The sequence below is a fragment of the Thermobia domestica genome, chromosome 8 (genome assembly GCF_964235325.1).
Source record: "Thermobia domestica chromosome 8, izTheDome1.hap1.1, whole genome shotgun sequence".
NCBI lineage: Eukaryota > Metazoa > Arthropoda > Insecta > Zygentoma > Lepismatidae > Thermobia > Thermobia domestica.
In genome coordinates this window covers 287763081-287782292 of record NC_137461.1, presented here as the reverse complement: position 1 = coordinate 287782292, position 19212 = coordinate 287763081, and the positions used below count along the sequence as shown (strand labels likewise).

Below are 19212 nucleotides of genomic sequence, written 5' to 3'. Positions count from 1 at the left end.
AGCGTCGTACATTTGTTTTAATTACACAAAAAGTATCAAGTGATGAAAATTGAATTTTTCACAACTTACAGTTAATGGATGCATCTACATATTGTGCACAGGAAATTATTTCACGTGATCTCTTTTCTGAGATATAGTCCTATAAACATTGATCTACCAAAAAAGTACGAAAAAATACGCACTTTTTCATTAATTTTTATTTTTTTCTCACTACATAGTACAAAGAAAATTTGTATGTCTTAAGTATTGAAAAGACAACATTCCAGTAATTCCAACGAGGTACGACAATGCAATATAAGTTTTGACTGAACGTCATGGCAACACCACGAAGTCAGGGGCCTATCTTTATGAAATGGATAGTAGTCTGCTAATAACTGACTTCTGGCTTATGGTCGTTCGCTGATTAATCAGTAGCGGTTGCTGAATGTGAAGAAATGATTGAGTGGAAGCCATTGTCCCCCAAGGACACGAGTAGACTTTCCACGGGAGTAGTAGTCTAATAAACTTTTGTCGGCTGTCATCGCCCATTCCTACCGGAAGCGAGGCATCGCAAGAGTACGCTTATTCTACAGAAGCAGAAGTCTTTAAAAGGATCTGACGGGTGAGCAGCAATACTTGAACGGAAGCTACTATCAGCCTAAAGGACACGAGTAGACTTACTCCACTGGAGCATGAGTCTAATAGGCTTTTGTTGGGTGTAATTTTAACCACAAGGAGATAACAGTCTAAAATCATTGGAGAACAGAATTAAACGTGTAAAGAGAAAATTCACTTCTGAAAATAATTGAGCAGTTTATTTTTTCCTTAAGAGTCAGAATACTAGAAATAATACAAAATTTACCATTTTTCTTTCGCTTGTTTTTCACAAGTGAAAGGAGATAATGAAATGCAACTTACCACAATCATAGATAATGCTATTTTATAACAGAAAATATGAACCTGAAGAATTTTCAATATTACCATCCATAGAAATTACAGTGTTGCCAGAATAACATTTCTCCCAAAATGTAAGTTAAGGCAGCAACTGCATTTGATTACTTATCATGTCTTGGTATCCTGTGAACTACTTTTCAAGTAATAGTTGTATTTAGATTGCAATAAACAAAACAGTTTTAACATATAGTTATTAAAATTAAATAATAATGTTATTTAAAAAGTAGTTGACAGAATACCAAAACAACATGACACATAATCAAATGCAGTTGAGTTCGTTCCTCTAGTTGCTGTCTTAACTTAGATTTTGGAGGAAATTTTATTCCTGCAACACTGTGTAATTTCTATGGATGGCAACACTGAAAATTCTTCAGGTACATACTTTCTGTTGTAGAATAGCATTATCTATGATTGTGGTAAGTTACATTTCATTATCTCCTTTCACTTATGAAAAATAAGCAAAAGAAAAATGGTAAATTTTGTATTATTTTTAGTACAGCAGGCTCTTAATAGCCGTAACCAAGTTTTGTTTTACAGTAAAGAAATATCATTCCGCTTATTCTTTTTGTTTCATCCTTGTAATCAGACGGACTTATTAATACTCACGATACATTTGTTTACTACAACTTACCAGATACCAAGAGAAAAAAAACAAATCGTATAACATCCAGTTGAAACCACAATCATGACGTTACATACTTACTGTTCTGGCCGTGAAACACTGAAACTTCCACATGTAGCAACATAAAATTGAATTACTTTTAATTTTCACTACGAAGCACAACATAAACACTATCCTCACCCTTGTCCAATTTTTTCCATCTTGGTGTATTTCCTATTTGGGTCACCTACACTGACAATAGTTCGTAACCGTTCTAAAATTTCCTCGTCACTCATCTTCTTTTTACGAGCTTTATCACCACGATCAATCGTTGGCGCAGGCACTGCGTTATTTTTGTTTTTATCCAATGTAAATGTTCCGTTTGTAGTTCGTGTTGTTGTTGTTGTTTCCTCTTCTATTGGTTTTGTATACTGAAACAAAAGAAGACAAACATCACAATCAAATACGTCTACATCCGTCTTCGGTACCATAAATAAAAGTATGATCAAACACTTCAAGATCTTTGAAAATCAAATCAAAGGCAATATGCAAAATAGCAACAAGCAGTGATTTACCGACTTCATCCTGTATCTGTAGCAAGTACAGGAACAGGTAACACAAACGACTGATTAGCATACAAGTACCCAAATTTAACATCCAATTACGTTTAGGAAAAGCTACAGCAACGCCATCTATTGGGTTCTATATGTCCGGCAGCCACGTGTACTGTCCTGCACAAATAAAGCTCGTACAATCATCTGCAGTTGGCTCCAAAATATACTGTAGAAATGTGCCACGATGTATCTCAAAATCTCGTATGCATATGAAGAAAAAAGCTAGCTTCTGCTAACAGAATTTTTTAGGGCGGGTGGTAAGTAATTGTGAACTTCTATTCATGTTATGTGTAGATAGCAATGAAAATTATGTTTCATAGGCTAAAGTAAGCCATTTTTTCCAGCCAAGTAAGCTTTTCTTGTTTCTTTGAAGCTACAGAGATTCCAGAACGATTAAACACTGAGGAGAGATCCACAATTGCAGCAAGATTTGAGGTGCGGTAGTCTGTAATTCAGATTAAACGGTGGTCGAGGGGTCAACATGGGAGGCAAGCTGTTCTGGACGCATAAACAATTAAAAATTGTCATAGAAAATTAATGACTACGGCAGATGTCGTGGGCATTAAGAGATCAGGTAGGCCCTCGATTTCGGTATTAGAGGAGAATGTGGCCACAGTGTGGGAGATGTTCGAGCGAAACTCTTTAAAGTCAACAAGGCAGGCTGCAAGATAGAATGACATTACACGCTATTCCATGCGTGCAAGTCTCTACAAAGAGTTACATTACAGACCACGGAAGCTTCATTATCCAAAAGTTGAAACCAGATGACTGCGATAGGCGTGTTGAATTCTGTGAAATGATGCTTGCTTGCATGGCATGAAGATCATCCACATGTGTTTGAAAAAATTCTGTGGAGTGATGAAGCGGTGTTTCTTGTAGGTTTGTTAATCGTCATAATAGGAATTATTGGGTAGATGAAGATCCCAAAGAGACTTAAAAATATGCAGGGCAAGCCGAAAGTGACAGTGTGGTGTGGATTAACTTCTCACATTCTGGACCCTATCTATTAAAAGACACTATGAACGCTGAAAGATATCTGGAAATGTTAGAAAATTTTGTATGGCCTACAATTTCTGAATGGGCCCAGTCACATGAACTGTTATTTATGCAAGATTGAGCTCCCCCTCATTACGCCTTGCCTCTAAGACAATGGCTTGATAATGCTTTGCAGGGCGCTGGATAGGTTGCCGGGGTCCCACAGAATGACCAGCACAAAGTCCAGACCTCATCCCATGCGATTTCTTATTGGGGGAGGGCTCCGGCAGAAGTGCATCGCAGCAAACTACAAACTCTTGGCGAACTTGAGAATAAGATCCATGAGGTCATAAGTAGCGTACCTGCCGAGGTCATGAGCAAGGTCGTAGCAAATGTACCTGTTCATCTGATACAGTATCTAGAAATTATGGAGCACACATTGAGTTGTAACTTTTGGAAAGATATATTATCAACTACTTGTGTGCAAAAATTGTTTATACCTACAATATTTTAGGAGGGCAAAATATTAAAAATAGGGAGTTACTTTGCACCCACCCTGTAGTAGTACTCTTAGCATTCTCGACCTTGGATGGATTACTTCATTATGTCAATACGGATGGAGGGTTAAAATCGGTCACTTATATGCGAATCGGGCTTCTATGCATAAAATGTGGGAGAAATTACCTTCATACTGTGAACTTCCTTTAATTCTATTCTCCATGGAATAATTCTATTCTACAGCAACGAACCACATAAGCAGAAAGGTATAGAACAATGAATCAAGAAAAGCATACTTTCGAACACATTTTCCCGTAGATCGACCTGGAGTCTTATAACATCGCCCCACTTGTTTTACAAATTTACTACTTCCGCGATGCACACTTGATGTTTACAAACCACGAATGAAGAAACTGCATAAAGGTGTCACGGTGATTATATTCAATGAGAAAAAAGCCTTTTCGCCTTTTCTCATTGCATAAAGGTGATTCAGTTAACGCAAGTAACTAGTGTCACTTGGCAAAGCCGGATTACAAATACAAAAATTAAATCATAGCTCGTAGTTATACAACCTGTGCTGGAAATGAAATCAAGAGAGGCGTCTGTTAACTTTTGTAGAAAGTATCAATGAACGAACAACCAGAATAATAATAATAATAATAATAATAATTAATAATAATAATAATAATAATAAAATCAGTTTTCTTCACGACGCTTATTAATGCATACCACATTAGCCAGTGCGGGTATATTTTAAATATTATGACATAACTGAAGGAACGAGAGTCTGAAAGGAAACAAAAAAGAAACGAAAAGTCCCATGAACATGCGTGGCGGATCTAAAATCTTGCAGCAGAGGTAAGAACTCTACCATTGAGTCATCGCGCCCCCATCAAGAAACAAAGTATCTGAAAGTGCCCAAATACTAGGGGCAGGGGTTTTTCGCAAGTTGCGAAATCGCGAAAGTTTCGCGACAAAGCCCAGAGTTGGTTTTTCAACGAACTATATCAGATTGAGTAAGGAAACAGGTATTTTGAAGTCGCGACAAAATACGATAACTGATATTTTGAGCGAAATATGCCGCAAAACGCGACAAATTACAAATTTCTTTAAAACGTCAATTTCAGTGTGCTGCACTTTTCATCAGAACAATAATTTGCAGACGAGATATACAAAAAGATGCTGCGCTAATGTATTGTATGTATGTTTTTCCCCCATTTTGCATGTATATGTGTTTTTGTTGTATAATAAAGATGGCCAATTCCGGAATTTAAGAAAATCTGATTTCGGAAAATTTTGACCATCCCTATTGTATATCTAATACAATGTATGGTGTTTTGTAATGGCAATCGTAAAGATACTGTGCTAGTGTATTTTAAGTTTTTGGACTTGTAAAAGAAGAAAGAAGTAATTCGTTATAACTGCATAACGAATAAGTTCATTGTCCTAAATATATTATTGTTCATTACTTATATTGGTCCTATATTAGAGTTTGTATAATTTATATTAGAGTTTGTATATTAGAGTTTGAAAAATACTTTATTTAGCGACAAAATAAGACATTTTATTTTTCAAAATGCGACAAAATACGAAATTTTTAATTTCAAATGTGAAATGTTTAATTTCAAATTGTGAAAAACTCCTGCCCCTACCAAATACTGACTTCCCGCTGTATGGCGTAATAACTGTCCAGCGGTCAAATTACGAAGTGATAAACAATATCTTAGACAGACTGATCACGTCAGTTCATTAGTACTTTCTAAGTACTAGACGCTATACATATATACGGTGCAAAAGATGAATAAAAAAAGTAACATAACACGGAACTCGTAAGTTGTGGCTACATGGTTAGAATATGCACTTTTATAGAGGGAGATATGGGTTCGATCTCCAATGGGAACTCATATGATTTCAATCCTACGTTAAGCTATAGATCTGTGGCACTTTACACTAGAATTAGCCAATGAATTTACAGTGTGCATTCATCACCGACTATAGTACGGATAATAAAATCGAGATGTCTTTAAGATTAGCAGGTCATGTTATCAACAAGGTTTCTACAAATGTCTTTTTTTTTTTTTTTTGTCAACCTCCTTTCCCCCTTATTCTTTCCTTTTATGCTCTATCTTTTCAGGCTATTTGTAATATTACAATCTATTGTTTCGTTAGAAAGTAAGAAATATATATATAAACCTTCATACATATATTATATCACATTTTAATATTCTTGTTTCAATTTCCATTGTTTTAACTTAATCTCCTTCTTGGATCATAATAGTATACGTAGTTCACACTGATTACACGAAATTAGAATTAAACGATCAGTTACATATTAACAACTTCACTGATACAAACTACTTACGAAACTAACAACAGCTAAATTTTTTAATGCTACTTCTCATTATCTATGTTTAATTCCACAGAATGCACTAATTTCTTTACGAAACTGATACACACATAAGTCAGTAAAAGATTTTTCTTTCTTTCTTTCTTTTTTTTTTTTTTTTTTTTACTTTTGCTTATTTTTTTTCGTATATTGTTATCCATGTCTAATTGTATGGAGTCAGCTTCTTTTCTTACTCGTTTCTTTTCCCCTTCAAGTCGTTTTACCTCAGTTTCTAATTCTCTCTTTTCCATATATTTGGTCTTCTCTTCCCGTTCTAATTCACGATTAATCTCTTTAAGTATTCCTGATCTTCGCCGCGCTCCTCCTCAAGGATATTTCTTTCTTTCTTTCTTTTGTGGGATTGGGGAGGGGGAACGATTTGGAACTGGCTTGTCCCAGTATTAGTTCTCCACGGCTGAGTGAACCCCCAGGACTCATGGTCTGGATCAACCATTGGGCATTGAATAAATCGCTGGATTGGCAGTCCGATACACTACTCACTGAGCTACAGGCCAGCCCAGCCCATCTCAATTTACTTGCTAATTTAGGATTAATATTTTTTAAATATGCATTTTCTACCTACTACTAGCCTATTTTCAGTTTCTTTATTGGTAAATCTGACTGAGTACTTATATGCTTCTGTAACTCTCCCCGCGTTTACAAGGTTTGTGGACACCCTGCACAAGGAGTAAATGCTTGGAAAGCTATTAGGAAAATGTTCTGTGCTTTGCCAAATGAATGAATAAGCTGACGATTTAATACACCCCTTCACTTCTCAGTTTATACGTTTAGGATTAGGTATTAGACTTATGGGCTTTCGGCACATACGGTCATGTTAGCGTGTCACATATGAGGAATGACGTCCTTTGGCGATCATACTACCTATTGATACAAAGAAACAGACTAGGGCCATTATGCATTTGGTACCATCTTGGCATTTGCCTGGTGTGAATGAGAAAAACCCAGAAAAACTTCACCTAGGACGCATGACCTGAAAAGCTTTTACTTTTTCGGTCGTGGTGGAGGGGAAACTTGAACCCGAGAACACTCGCACCACTGGTAACTACCTCAGTCTGTATGAGAAAGGGTTTATTTATATTAGGATCCCAACAACAAGACTACTTACGGTTTTATCCAAGATTAGTATCCCCACTGGAATCGAACTGGAGACCACGCAAGTAAGCTACTTGATCACGAAGGTGCACGAGTAGCCCAAAAAGTTAAGAGAAAATACAGGATAAGCCCTCATGGACAGGACTTTCAAAAACTAAAGACTTTTGTTTTTGACTCTTGTATCTTAACGCCTATCTTTTTACATCTTGTAATTGTTTACCATCGGACAGTATAATAAGTTACAATTATTTTTCTAAGAATTAGCCTTACGTTTTGCGTTATGTTTTGTTTATTTTAAAATTTTATGTATCCATACTATACAGTGTACCTAATATTATATTTCCTGCAATTAAGCTACACATCATAAAATTTCTCTTAAAATGGCGTAATATTTTTATTCTTGGACTTCCCTTTTTCTGTAAGGAATTCTTGAGATGCACGATACAGTGCATAACAAATATTTATAAATATTGGCTTGTACTAAGAGGTCAGAAGATACGAATAACAGCAGTTATGGTATAAAAAGTGTATTTTTAATGGTATGAGTGCGGCAAAAAGAAAGTAATTATAAAACTCCCGCTTTTTTTTTATTATTCGGCCTGATCTTCCCCTACACTAGACTAGATAATCGCGAGTCTACTGTAATTGTTTTAGTTGGGCCATATAATGGGGAAATATGTATTGTGCCAGTATTATTATTTGATACTTACAATGGACTTGGTGCGTTCTGGACGTACTGCAACCGGTGGAGGCGGAGGTTCCTCTTCCTGTTCATCGGTGGCCTCTGTATCTGGCGTGGTGGAAGGGGAACTTGAAGGATGGCTCCCTGATGTAGGCGTGTGACTAGACCCTGAAGCGGTTGCTGCGTGCCTTTCTGTTACGTAGCTTGGCCGCGGAGACGGATCGGCTACAACAAAATAGCGAAACTATTATTCTCTTCCAATGGAAATTTCTGTTAAGATGATACAGTTACAAAGATAGCGATAACATTAAAATAAGAGCTGATACAAATTCACTAAACACTATCTCTAACCTCGGAGAACAATCTAGGAATTCTACTGCACAACAATTTAGTTCATTTAAAATATGAAAGCTAGTCAAGAACGCAAAGAAGAATGATATAATACAGACAATCATTATTTCTTCCTAAATAATTTTAACATAACAAGGTGTACAAGTTGTCTGAACTCCTCCTTTATCGAATAACAAAAGTACACTTATTTCTGGCTAATAATTATGAGCCTATCGAACAAATTCTTCACTCCTACGAGAAGAGTACTTTCATGCTCCTAGAATTATGTTAACTATTGAGCAATTGTTAATAGAAGCAACTCCTTGGAACTGCAAGTATAGACGATTTCCTTATGTATAATTTCAGACGCCCAAAGGCTCAGTCCCTTTCCCTCTCAACTACAAAAGAGTATTCAAATTACGCCAACAAATGACCTTTCTACTGACACAACGTATATGAATGTGTTCTTCGATGTTGTCTACGTCTGAAAACCTCCTTTAATTAAAAATAAATAAATAAATAAAAAGTCTCACAATTTTCAGAGCACATTTTGGCCATGGAAATATGGTCCTCTTTTATATGTTAAAAATTCAAGGATGTAAAGTTAAGAACTTTCTTCCTTTTTCTTTGATATTAGAATCTATTGTTTCATTATTTTCGAATAATAAATAAATAAACATTAAAAGAAAGTCCACGGCATGTTTATACATACACGGTGCATCATTTATAATGTCCAACAGCGATAACAGAGAAACTAAAAGAGGAAGAAAAAAGCAGCGAAACTTTGCACGAAGCAACTATAAGAAGGGGGACATCTTTCCACATATTAAACAGAAACGCCCATCAAACAGTGTACCCAACCCAATATAAAGTTACGTTTTCTCAAATGGTATTATATTAGATTATTGCATACTTCAAATCAACATGAGAAACGAAAACTTAAAAAATATCACATTTATTATTCAGTGTTGCAAACTAAGGATGTTATAGTATCACAAACATCTAGGGTTTGGATGCCTCTATCACACATACAGCACACCAGCCATGCACAGGATAATGGACATCGAAAGTATTTTAACGTTGGATACCATGGTCATACCACGACTCGTTTCGAAGGAATAGGAACAAAGTACAAGAGTTAGAAAATGTAATTTTTTGAGAGATTTTATTTTGAAAAAATACTTACATAAGTATCATATATAGTTACTTGTAGCTTTGCAATTGGCAAACAAATCATTTTGTCGTTTACAACACTTCGGTATCTCAAACCGTTCCAAAGATCAGATAAACGCTGCTAAAAATGGCATATTTGTGGAAAATATTTAAAATTATTGTTGTTTCCCCTCTCCTTTATAGCATTACAGCAATAGCTTTCAGTAGCTCTAATTACAGTAAGTCCTCGCAATTACACGATTTAAGCAGTGTTGCAAACTTCAGCAATGCTTTCATATCTCCGGAACGGTTTGGGATATCGAAGCGCTGTAAACGGCAAAATTATTTGTTTTGTTAATTGCAAACCATACAAGTAACTATATATGATACTTACCTAAGCATGTTTTCAAAGTAAAACTTTTCAAAAAAAATTAAATTTTCAAACCCTTGTAACTTCGTTCCTATTCATTCGAAACAAGTCATACCATGACCATGTTATCTAATGCTACTAAGGTACTTTCGATGTGCATTATCTTGTCCATCTCCGCTGTGCCGTATGTGTGATAGAGGCTTCCAAAGTTTGGATGTTTCAGATACTATAACATCCTTAGTTTGCAACACTGAATAATAAATGTATTTTCCGTTTCCGTTTGACATGCTGATTTGAAATGTGTAATAATGTGACGTAGTGCCATTTGAAAAAGAACTCTATATTGGGTTGGCAACACTGTTTAGCATTTCTGTTTAATATGTGCAAAGATGTACTTCCTTATGGCTGCTTCGTGCAAAGTTTCGCTTTTCTTCCTCTCTTGGTTTCCCCGTTATCACGGGTGGACATAAATGATGCACCCCTGCATAAACAAGCGGTGGAAAAGCCATCAAATCGTGGCAAAATACAAGAGAACTGTCAGCTTCATCAAGTGCTCTGGAATCGATCATTAAAAAAAGCCTCACACTAAGTTCGTTCACATTTTATGTTACCGAAGGTGCGGTGGAACTGGACAGCAATTCTACATGAAGAAAACGTATAAATTATACATAGGTTACAATACCTTTGACAATTATTTCAGCTTTTTGCAAATCAAAATTTCGAACACAACCTGTAATGCAATCGCTACTTCTATAAATATCTAAAACAACTATTAACTGAAAACTCTTTGGCATTACAGCCCACGACGGCGGACTATGATCAGCACATCCAATTGCAATCACCATTATTTTTGGCTTTCTAGTCTAAAGCGCACTATCTCTTACGCTAATTAACTCACGACGCTGAGAAATTCAATCCTAGACCACGCGAACTAATCAATCATGTATAAGAAGTAGTTTTACAACTTCTGTTTTTGATCTTGAAGGAGCAACAGGAACACTTACCAACCATTTTAGTTGTTGTCATGTACTTGGAACCCTTATTCTCTTTGGAAGAAGTATCGTACCAGTTGAGCACATCTAACACAGCTTGAGGGTTATTCTTTTGTTCTTGTTTTGAAATGTTAGAATTCATCAATAAGCGAGCCCATGCTTCTGGCATGCCCTAAAGATAAACAGAAAATATTAGTTATCAATATACAAGAGAAGAGTTCCTGCTGTTGGGTCTTACAACTAGCAAAAACTGTCATGTGCCTTTTGAAAGGTGATATAAGGAGGGGAAAAAAGAAGTGTAGCAGTGAGCAGAAGTAGCATGTTTCTAATTACTGAAGTTATAGAACAGAAGGCGATTACGAAGCACTAAGGCAAGAGAACTGTAAAACTTTGCTAAAGGATGGTTAGCTTTTTTTCTTTCTTTCTTTTTACAGCTCAGACATATTTGTCTGGGAAATTGACAAAACAGAACAACGGAAGGAGGGAAAGAATCCATATAACCCTACCTGCAATAAAACTAAGCCACGAGTAGTAATATTTCTTAACAATTTTAATATATGTTATTTTCGTTAATTCTTATAGCTTTCGGGAATTTGCAACGGACTTCGAAATAAATCCAAATTCGTCTTACTGAACTACAAGAAAACTTTGCAGTGTACGATTTTAATTTTTGCATTACGTCTTTATGTAACACGTAATTTAAGTGGATTGTCTGATTTTTTTTTTTTTTTTAATAAATCTGTTAGGGATGGAATATGTACGAGGCGCATCCGGAAAGTAACCTCCGATTGATTACTGTGCGTGAAGTAGCGGGAACGGCGCTACCAATCGTTGCACAGACGTGCGCGCTAGATCAGTCTGCATCCAGCCGTGGAAGAGTGAAGGTTGTCTGATCACTAGTTCCACTTTTGAAGCGTCTCAAAATGTGTACTGCGATAGAAAACCTCGCCAAATATGAGATGTTATACGTTTTCTTACGGCCAAACGATATTCGGCAGCAGATATTCATCGGGAACTGTATGGACCAATGTGATACGTGAAGGAGTTGTTTGTTGGGTTCGTTCATTTAAAAGTGAACGAACATACATTAATGACGAAGAAAGGAGTGGCACGCTATCAGTGATCACTGATGAACTCGTTTAGAAAATTGATGGAAAAGTTCGTGAAAAATCGAGGTTTCTCTCTTCGTGCAGATGAAGAAGTGGCTTGGATCTCACCACTTTGATGATGAGGAGGAGCTGGACGATGCGGTCACATGCTGGCTCAAGGCACAGGCGGGAGATTTTTATGCTGATGGAATTTCTAAGCTAGTACAGAGATATGATACGTGCTTGACTGTTTAGGGAAACTGGGTTGAAAAGTAGAGTAAAAAAGTAGTTTTGAGATGTGTATAATAAACTCTTCTTATATACTTTGGTGTTTCATTTTTAACCAATCGGAAGTTACTTTCCGAACGACTCTCGTCCGTAACAATATACCTTTCCCCACCATATTAATTCGCTTCCAATAGAGGTGGATTACAGGACCACGTCAAAACTAACAATTTGAGATGTACTCAAGATAAAACAGATTTCGAGGAACGAAATGAGAAAGAAACAAAACTATTTTCAGTGTATAATATCAAAGGAACCCATTACTATGAGCATCTATATTGTATAATTTTTACGATTACGAATTACTATCAATGATGCCTGAGTTCACGTCAGATGACTCGCGACATACTCAAGCTTTCCTTCCAGTTTTCTTCTTTGTAGGCCTGACGATAATCTATTGTAACTGAAAAGCGAAATTTGCTTATGTTTTTACATGCGTACAACCTTCACGCAAACTACGTTAAGTACCTTTTTGTTATATATATATATATATATATATATATATATATATATATATATATACAGGCACTAGATTCTTTGTAGTATACATATATACTCGTAGGTGAAATATGCAAAAATATTATATTAATTAGCAAAAATGTGGCCTTAATTACTAACTACTAGTCTTCAGATAGACAAGAATCTCCCGCCTAGTATTGTTTTATGACAACACTTCTGGATGAACCTACTTTTCTTATTGAAAAGCTGGATTTCTAACGACCTAAGGATTTAGGATTTTGATTTCTGGTCTCTCGGCATCGACGGCCATTTAGCCCGTTACGTTCGAGGGATGACGTTCCTCGGAGAGCACACTATCCGGGGAAAGGGAAGGAAGAAATGATTGGGGAAGGAAGGAAGCGACCTGGGACCTATAAGTTAGGTACCACCTCGGCATTTGCCTGGTAGGAATGAGGAAAACCTCATTTAGGGTGGCTGGCCTGAAACAGCTTTTTACTCCGAGTGCCCCCACAAATCGAACCCGGGATCGCTCGCACCGAAGGCAAGTGCATTTGCGACTACGCTATGCGGGGCCACTTCTAACGACTTAAGTTTTCTTTTAAAAGTATGGAGTTCTTAATAATGATTCACTGACAGATTGATGAAAGCATAAGGTACAGTGACACAGAAAGGATTGTTGTTTCGTGAACACAAAGTATAGCAGAACTCTATAATAAACAAATACCAGAAAAAGTTTCAATAGAACATTATTAGCTCGGCTCATATTAAAAAGCGTGATGCAGCTCAGAGACTCGGAAGGAAATAATCATGAAAGCATGTGACAAAGCTTGGTAGTATCTAGATCTGAAATATAGCAAGTCAAAAGAAGAAACAAATCGAATGGAATTATTGGGGCTAACGGACATGCCTTGTATTTTTAACAACCACACCCCCAAAAAATGAAGACAAAATCCGAAGTAATGACAGCTTTGTTTAACTAGCTTAGCTTAGCTAAGTAAAATTACATAAATAACTTGAGGGAAAGAACATACAAAATGTATAGAACATTCAGTATATCAAGAAATATATACAATAAGAAAGCTTAATGTATTAATTCGTAGCTACGTTAGTATTTATTAATTTTCGTTCAGTATTATCTTATTGTGGTAACGAATAGTTGTAAAATTTACTTATAACTGCGGAACAAGTACAGATAAGAACAATAACCTAATGATGTAAATTAAAGCATATTAATACTTAGCGAGCCCTTCCCGCTGGTCCAAAACATACGAGGGAGAGTCTTATTTCTAGAACCGACAATAAAACAAGTAATATAATAAAGACAACTTTACAAAACTCCACAGCTGTTCACAACAAAAATGCAGAGTACTCTATATATGTTCCTAACTTTGGAACGAATGGATCTTTTTTATGCAAAGAAATGTAATTTCTTTGCAACTTAGAGAAGAGCTTACTGAAATTATCCTTTTCTTCCAAGCTATTGGCATGCGAACATATAGGGATGAGTACGTACTTTGATTAACAACTAATTCAATACACAGAGTATTCCAAAAATGTCCCACAATATTTTGAGAACAGATTCCTCACATAAAAATAAGAAAAAAGTCCATATGGACCTGCTCTCAAAAGTGGATAGTTTCGGAATTACAGGGTGCCGAAAACGTGAAATAAGTTAACTTTAAAAGTTCATAGCGCCACTACTATGGGACCTATTGTTCTCGAGTCAAGAATCACTGAAGAATTGGTATGTGAACTATCCAAATATGCATGTTTAAGAATGCTAAAGCACTTGCACACCGATTTTTAGAGAGGCAGGTGGAGAGTGATCAATAGAGACCGGATGTTAGGCAAAATGCCTATTCTTTAATATTAAAGATATGGTCAAAAATAACGTTTTAAAGTTTTTATAGGTTGTCATAGTTTCAATTTAACCCAATTTTATTTTGCCTATTTGGCCCATTCCTGCCTAAATAATTGCTTTAGTGCCTAATGTTGCCTATTCTATGCATTTTCTTCGAAATAAGGCTTTATTGGTAAAAATATATAATTTAGTATCTCAAGAAAGGATTCTACCTCTTCGAGAAATAAGTGGTGTTTGTAGTAATAAGATGCAATAAAACTTTGGACTGCTATGTGTACTAATAAAGTGCTGTAAAACTTTGGACTGCTGTGTGTACTGATTAAAATTAGGGATGGCCAATTCCGGAATTTTTACTTTCCGGAATCCGGAAAGTAAAATCGGAAAATTCCGGATTTCGGAAAAATTCCGGAATTCGGAAAAATTCCGGATTTCGGAAAAATTCCGGAATTCGGAAAAAATCCGTATTTCGGAAAAATTCCGGAATTCGGAAAAATTCCGGAATTCGGAAAAATTCCGGAATTCGGAAAAATTCCGGAATTCGGAAAAATTCCGGAATTCAGAAAAAATCCGGAATTCGGAAAAATTCCGGAATTCGGAAAAAATCCGGATTTCGGAAAAATTCCGGAATTCGGAAAAAATCCGTATTTCGGAAAAATTCCGGAATTCGGAAAAATTCCGGATTTCGGAAAAAATCCGGATTTCGGAAAAATTCCGGAATTCGGAAAAATTATTTTTTCTTTTTGTAATCCTAAGAATTTTGTTCAAATGCAAACGAACAAATTTCCTTTTTGTAATCCTAAGAATGTATGATGCAAGTTAAGCTGAAACTTATATCTTAAAGTATACACTACTCAATCTTCCCATGGTTAATGAGATGTAGTCCAAAAGTACGATGTACTCCTAATATTTAATTTTTGTTTTACTGTGATATTGTCCAGAGGTAAGACATATATTACACTGAGATAAACAACTTGACATAATGAAGATGTTATCATACGTAGTTTTCCAGAAAATCGTGAGAAACGATTTTTTATGAAGTTAAAATATGCGTCGCTTGTTGCCAGTGTAATGCAATTGATAACTTTTATGCTGGAATAGTCTTCTTCTTCTTCTTCTTCTTATTATTATTATTATTATTATTATTATTATTATTATTATTATTATTATTATTATTATTAATCGTTTATGTACTGTAAAAGAAAAATATGAACCGTTAAGTAGTATATTTTATCTTGTTTTTTGATATCTTCTAACAGTAATAACAAATTGCTTGTAAATACGCAATGATTATCAAGGACAATGGCATATTAATGTAAGGACTACTCTGCAGACTAGCAATAAACAATAAACAATAACATAAACAATAGTCCCAAAAAAAAAGTAACTAACTTGGGCACGTCAGAATATTCGCGAGAATATAGGGACGCATTGAGACTAGCAAAAAACGTGGTGTTATTATTACTCAAAGGGCCGTACGATGGAGGCTTTAACGTTAATGTTAATGGCACCAATGAGCACTTACTTGCTCTAATGGTTAACCTCACTTTTGAGATGATTCTTAGAAGTGGGCGTGTTGGCATGCAGTTGGAGTACTAACGATTTGCGTCACTATCGAACACTAACTTAGCACTAGCGACGTTTAAAGTCGAAATTGGAGTCTGACATAAGTGGCTTGTCAACTTCACGGACATTATATTTTCCTTGAATGCGAGAATTTTGCGCCCTACCACAAAAATAGGAAAAAATGCACTCGCAATATATTTGCACTGGAATGTTTGCGCCCTACCCCAAAAAGAGGGGAAAATGCGCCGGCTATATATTTGCACTGGGATGTTAGCGCCCTACAATTCAACTTATTATTGTATTGTGTAAAGTAACTTCCACTCGCACTTGAACTAGGCTTGCCTCTCATCGTCTCAGTGAGTTACTCCATCCGTTATAATATTCCGAACAAATGAAAAAAAAATACAATTTTAGTTCACTAAAGGGCAATCCATACAAATACAATTTTTCATTATACTACAAAATTTACAATAAACGTATAAATGACTGATATATAATTATTTATTAATATAATCAAAGAGTATAATTTAATCTACAAAAGGCTGTTTGGCTCTACCCAGATATCTCTGTTCACAATCCTTGAGAGTTGTTTGGCTTTTCAGGACACAAAATATAGAAAAGAAAATGTAAAGTGAATGTAAAATCAGTTCAGTAATATTATCAAGAAAACTATGTACAGTGTGTTTACTTGCTGGAATTACACTTCAAACACACAATTGCGTTCAGTCGTTCTTTCAGGAAAAATGTTCCGGGGGGCACATTTAGTATTCCGGAGGGGGGTCACTGCTGGTACTATTCTATTTATTATTATATTATAGACGTATTATTTTGGTCTCCTCCGAGGGGGCACTCTGAGAGCTCTGGGGAGGCCAGTGTTCCCCCAAAATCATCTCTGGAAGAAGCAGTGATTGCGTTGATCCGTTGTGTTCTTTTGGCTTATATTGAAGTTTATTCTCCCCTTATATAGCCACAATGAAAATAAATCACAAATGGCATGGTTGTGGGGGGAGGATTGTTTATGCTGTAATGTCAGCCCCTCCGAGGAAATGCGTAAGCTCCAATAGGTTCTTTTATTTCGCAGGTCTCAAACTTCCCGGTGGAGGTACATCGCAGGCGCAATTTTCCCTGTTCTTGAGGTAGGGCGCAAATTTCCCAGACGCAAAATTCTCGACACCGTTCGAATGACCTCGGAAGACTATATCTTTTTCAATACTTTTTAATAATTTTTTACTCGAGATTTCTTCATAGCTTCTTATTAAAATACTTACTAATATATCCTCATTTTATTGTCCTAACCAATCAATATGGGTATGGTGTCAGTAAAATATTTAGATTGATCGAGCCTCTGGTGTGTAACCACAGTATCATGCCCCCATTAGAAATCTTGGCTAAACGAATCAATATATGTTGCCAATAAAATAGTTTAGAATGATTGAGCCCCTGGTAAATAACCATAGTATTTCGTGACAGACCCCCCCCCCTTCCTATTACCATATTCTAGCTACGTGCCTGACTCAGCTAAATCTCTACATTCTTTACCAAGCACACATTTTCTAAAGCGGAAAATGCTCTCTAAATACCTAAGCTCATTATTTTCAGCAGATGCACAAACTGGGTAACATGCTATCTACATGAATGTTATATATGTCGATTACTGGAAACCGCTTCTCGCTATCTATTACCATATTTACTATATAATGATTAACGTTAAAACCGGAAATGGTTGATTTGTACCGCTTCCGGTTTGAATATTACATTCATCAGGGAACTCGATTCTTAACTATTGACTCTGTACATCATGGCCAAAATTGATTGGTAATCCATCAGATAGTTCTTGAGACTGTTTGTTTCACTGACGGACAGAATGAATATATGGCTATAGAGTTTTGATAAACTAAATTCGTTAATGAGTGATGATGGAACAAATATAAGAAAGGGAACCAAGAGTACCACCGGGAAAATTTTCGAACACAAAATTAGCCATCGAAAACCCACATGTCCTGGGTTAGAATACCATAGATGAAAACTCTACCACTGAGTCATCAATCACCCGCTTATTAGTTTTGTTAACTATTATATTAATATAAATTAATGAATGCCTGCTTATGTTAATTATTGAACAATTACATTGTATACTTCGTAAAGTCAATTTGTATTTACTGTACATACAGTGAGCGCAGAAAGTGTTCGTACACCTATGCTATTGAAACGAGAATGCCTGCGAAAAAGAAACAGAAAATTTAAGAAGTGTAATAACACACACAATATGAATAATGAAAACTAAGCTTTATGAATATATCAATAAAGAACCACAAAGACAAGTTTAATGGTCAGAAAGTTAATAAATTCCGTAGAAAATATATAGAGTAGACGCAAAAAGTGATCGTACACCTGACGTACGAATACGAAACAAAGATACCACAACTGGGGTTCACTAGTATTCACCTGAGTATACACCTCTGTATAGCATGACGAGTAACAGAATGAGTTTAGTTGTGAATAGGAGTGAAAAAACTGCACGGTGGGCTGTCGAAATGGGAAGCAACCGAACAGAAACAAATGAGGAGACAAGAAAAGTAATTATTAAAGTGCATAAGAAGGGTAAGTCTTTGAGAAAGATAGCAAACCTCAGGGGCAGATCCAGAGGGGGGCGATCGGGGCCATCGCCCCCCCCCCCCACATGAGGAAACTTTCTTATTTTATATATAAATAAACCCATCCATAACAAGTTTGGAGCTCTTAAAAGTAGCAGTATTACTGCCGACCGCCCCTTCCCCAGAAGTCCGTCCTGGATCCGCCCCTGTATAGAGTAGCCACAATCGAGTATTTTCCGCTGTATGTTTGGAGTCGTTGTCTTGCTGAACAATAAATTGTTTTCAAGAACCATCTTCTGCCCACTAGTATGGAGATATTCCTTTAATATGTTAATATACACTTTGTAGATCATCACTCCATCGATAAGGTGGAGACGACCCACTCCTGAGGCACTCATACAACCCCAGACGAGCACGGACCCTCCTCCGTGTCTTACTTTAGAGACGAGATTTTGAGGATTCATCTCTGTATTCACCTTGCGCCATACCATACGCCTCCCATTGGACTCGATAAAATTAAATTTATTTTCGTCCGAAAATATGACCCTATTCCAGAAAGAAGCCTGATCCCTTATCTTTATACTCTTTTTCAAACTTTAGTCTCTTTATACGATTTGTCTTGTTCACCCAGAACATTTTCCTGGCTATCCGACCATGATACCCTGCAAATATTCCGCACTGTACTGGCTGATACTTTAACACCGCGTGTTTCCAGA

General features: G+C 36.2%; 1 protein-coding gene across 3 annotated transcripts in view; it reads right to left on the bottom strand.

Moving 5' to 3' along the window:
- Pak (serine/threonine-protein kinase PAK 3-like protein) overlaps positions 1-19212 on the bottom strand; it is a 77449-nt gene that overhangs the window by 31643 nt on the left and 26594 nt on the right. For all 3 annotated transcript variants that reach the window (XM_081769932.1, XM_081769934.1, XM_081769933.1), the window contains exons 4-6: positions 10659-10818; positions 7831-8027; positions 1736-1965 (exon numbers count right to left, since the gene is read on the bottom strand). In XM_081769932.1, the coding sequence (XP_081626058.1) occupies positions 1736-1965; positions 7831-8027; positions 10659-10818 (587 nt within the window). The remainder of the gene's footprint in view (positions 1-1735; positions 1966-7830; positions 8028-10658; positions 10819-19212) is intronic.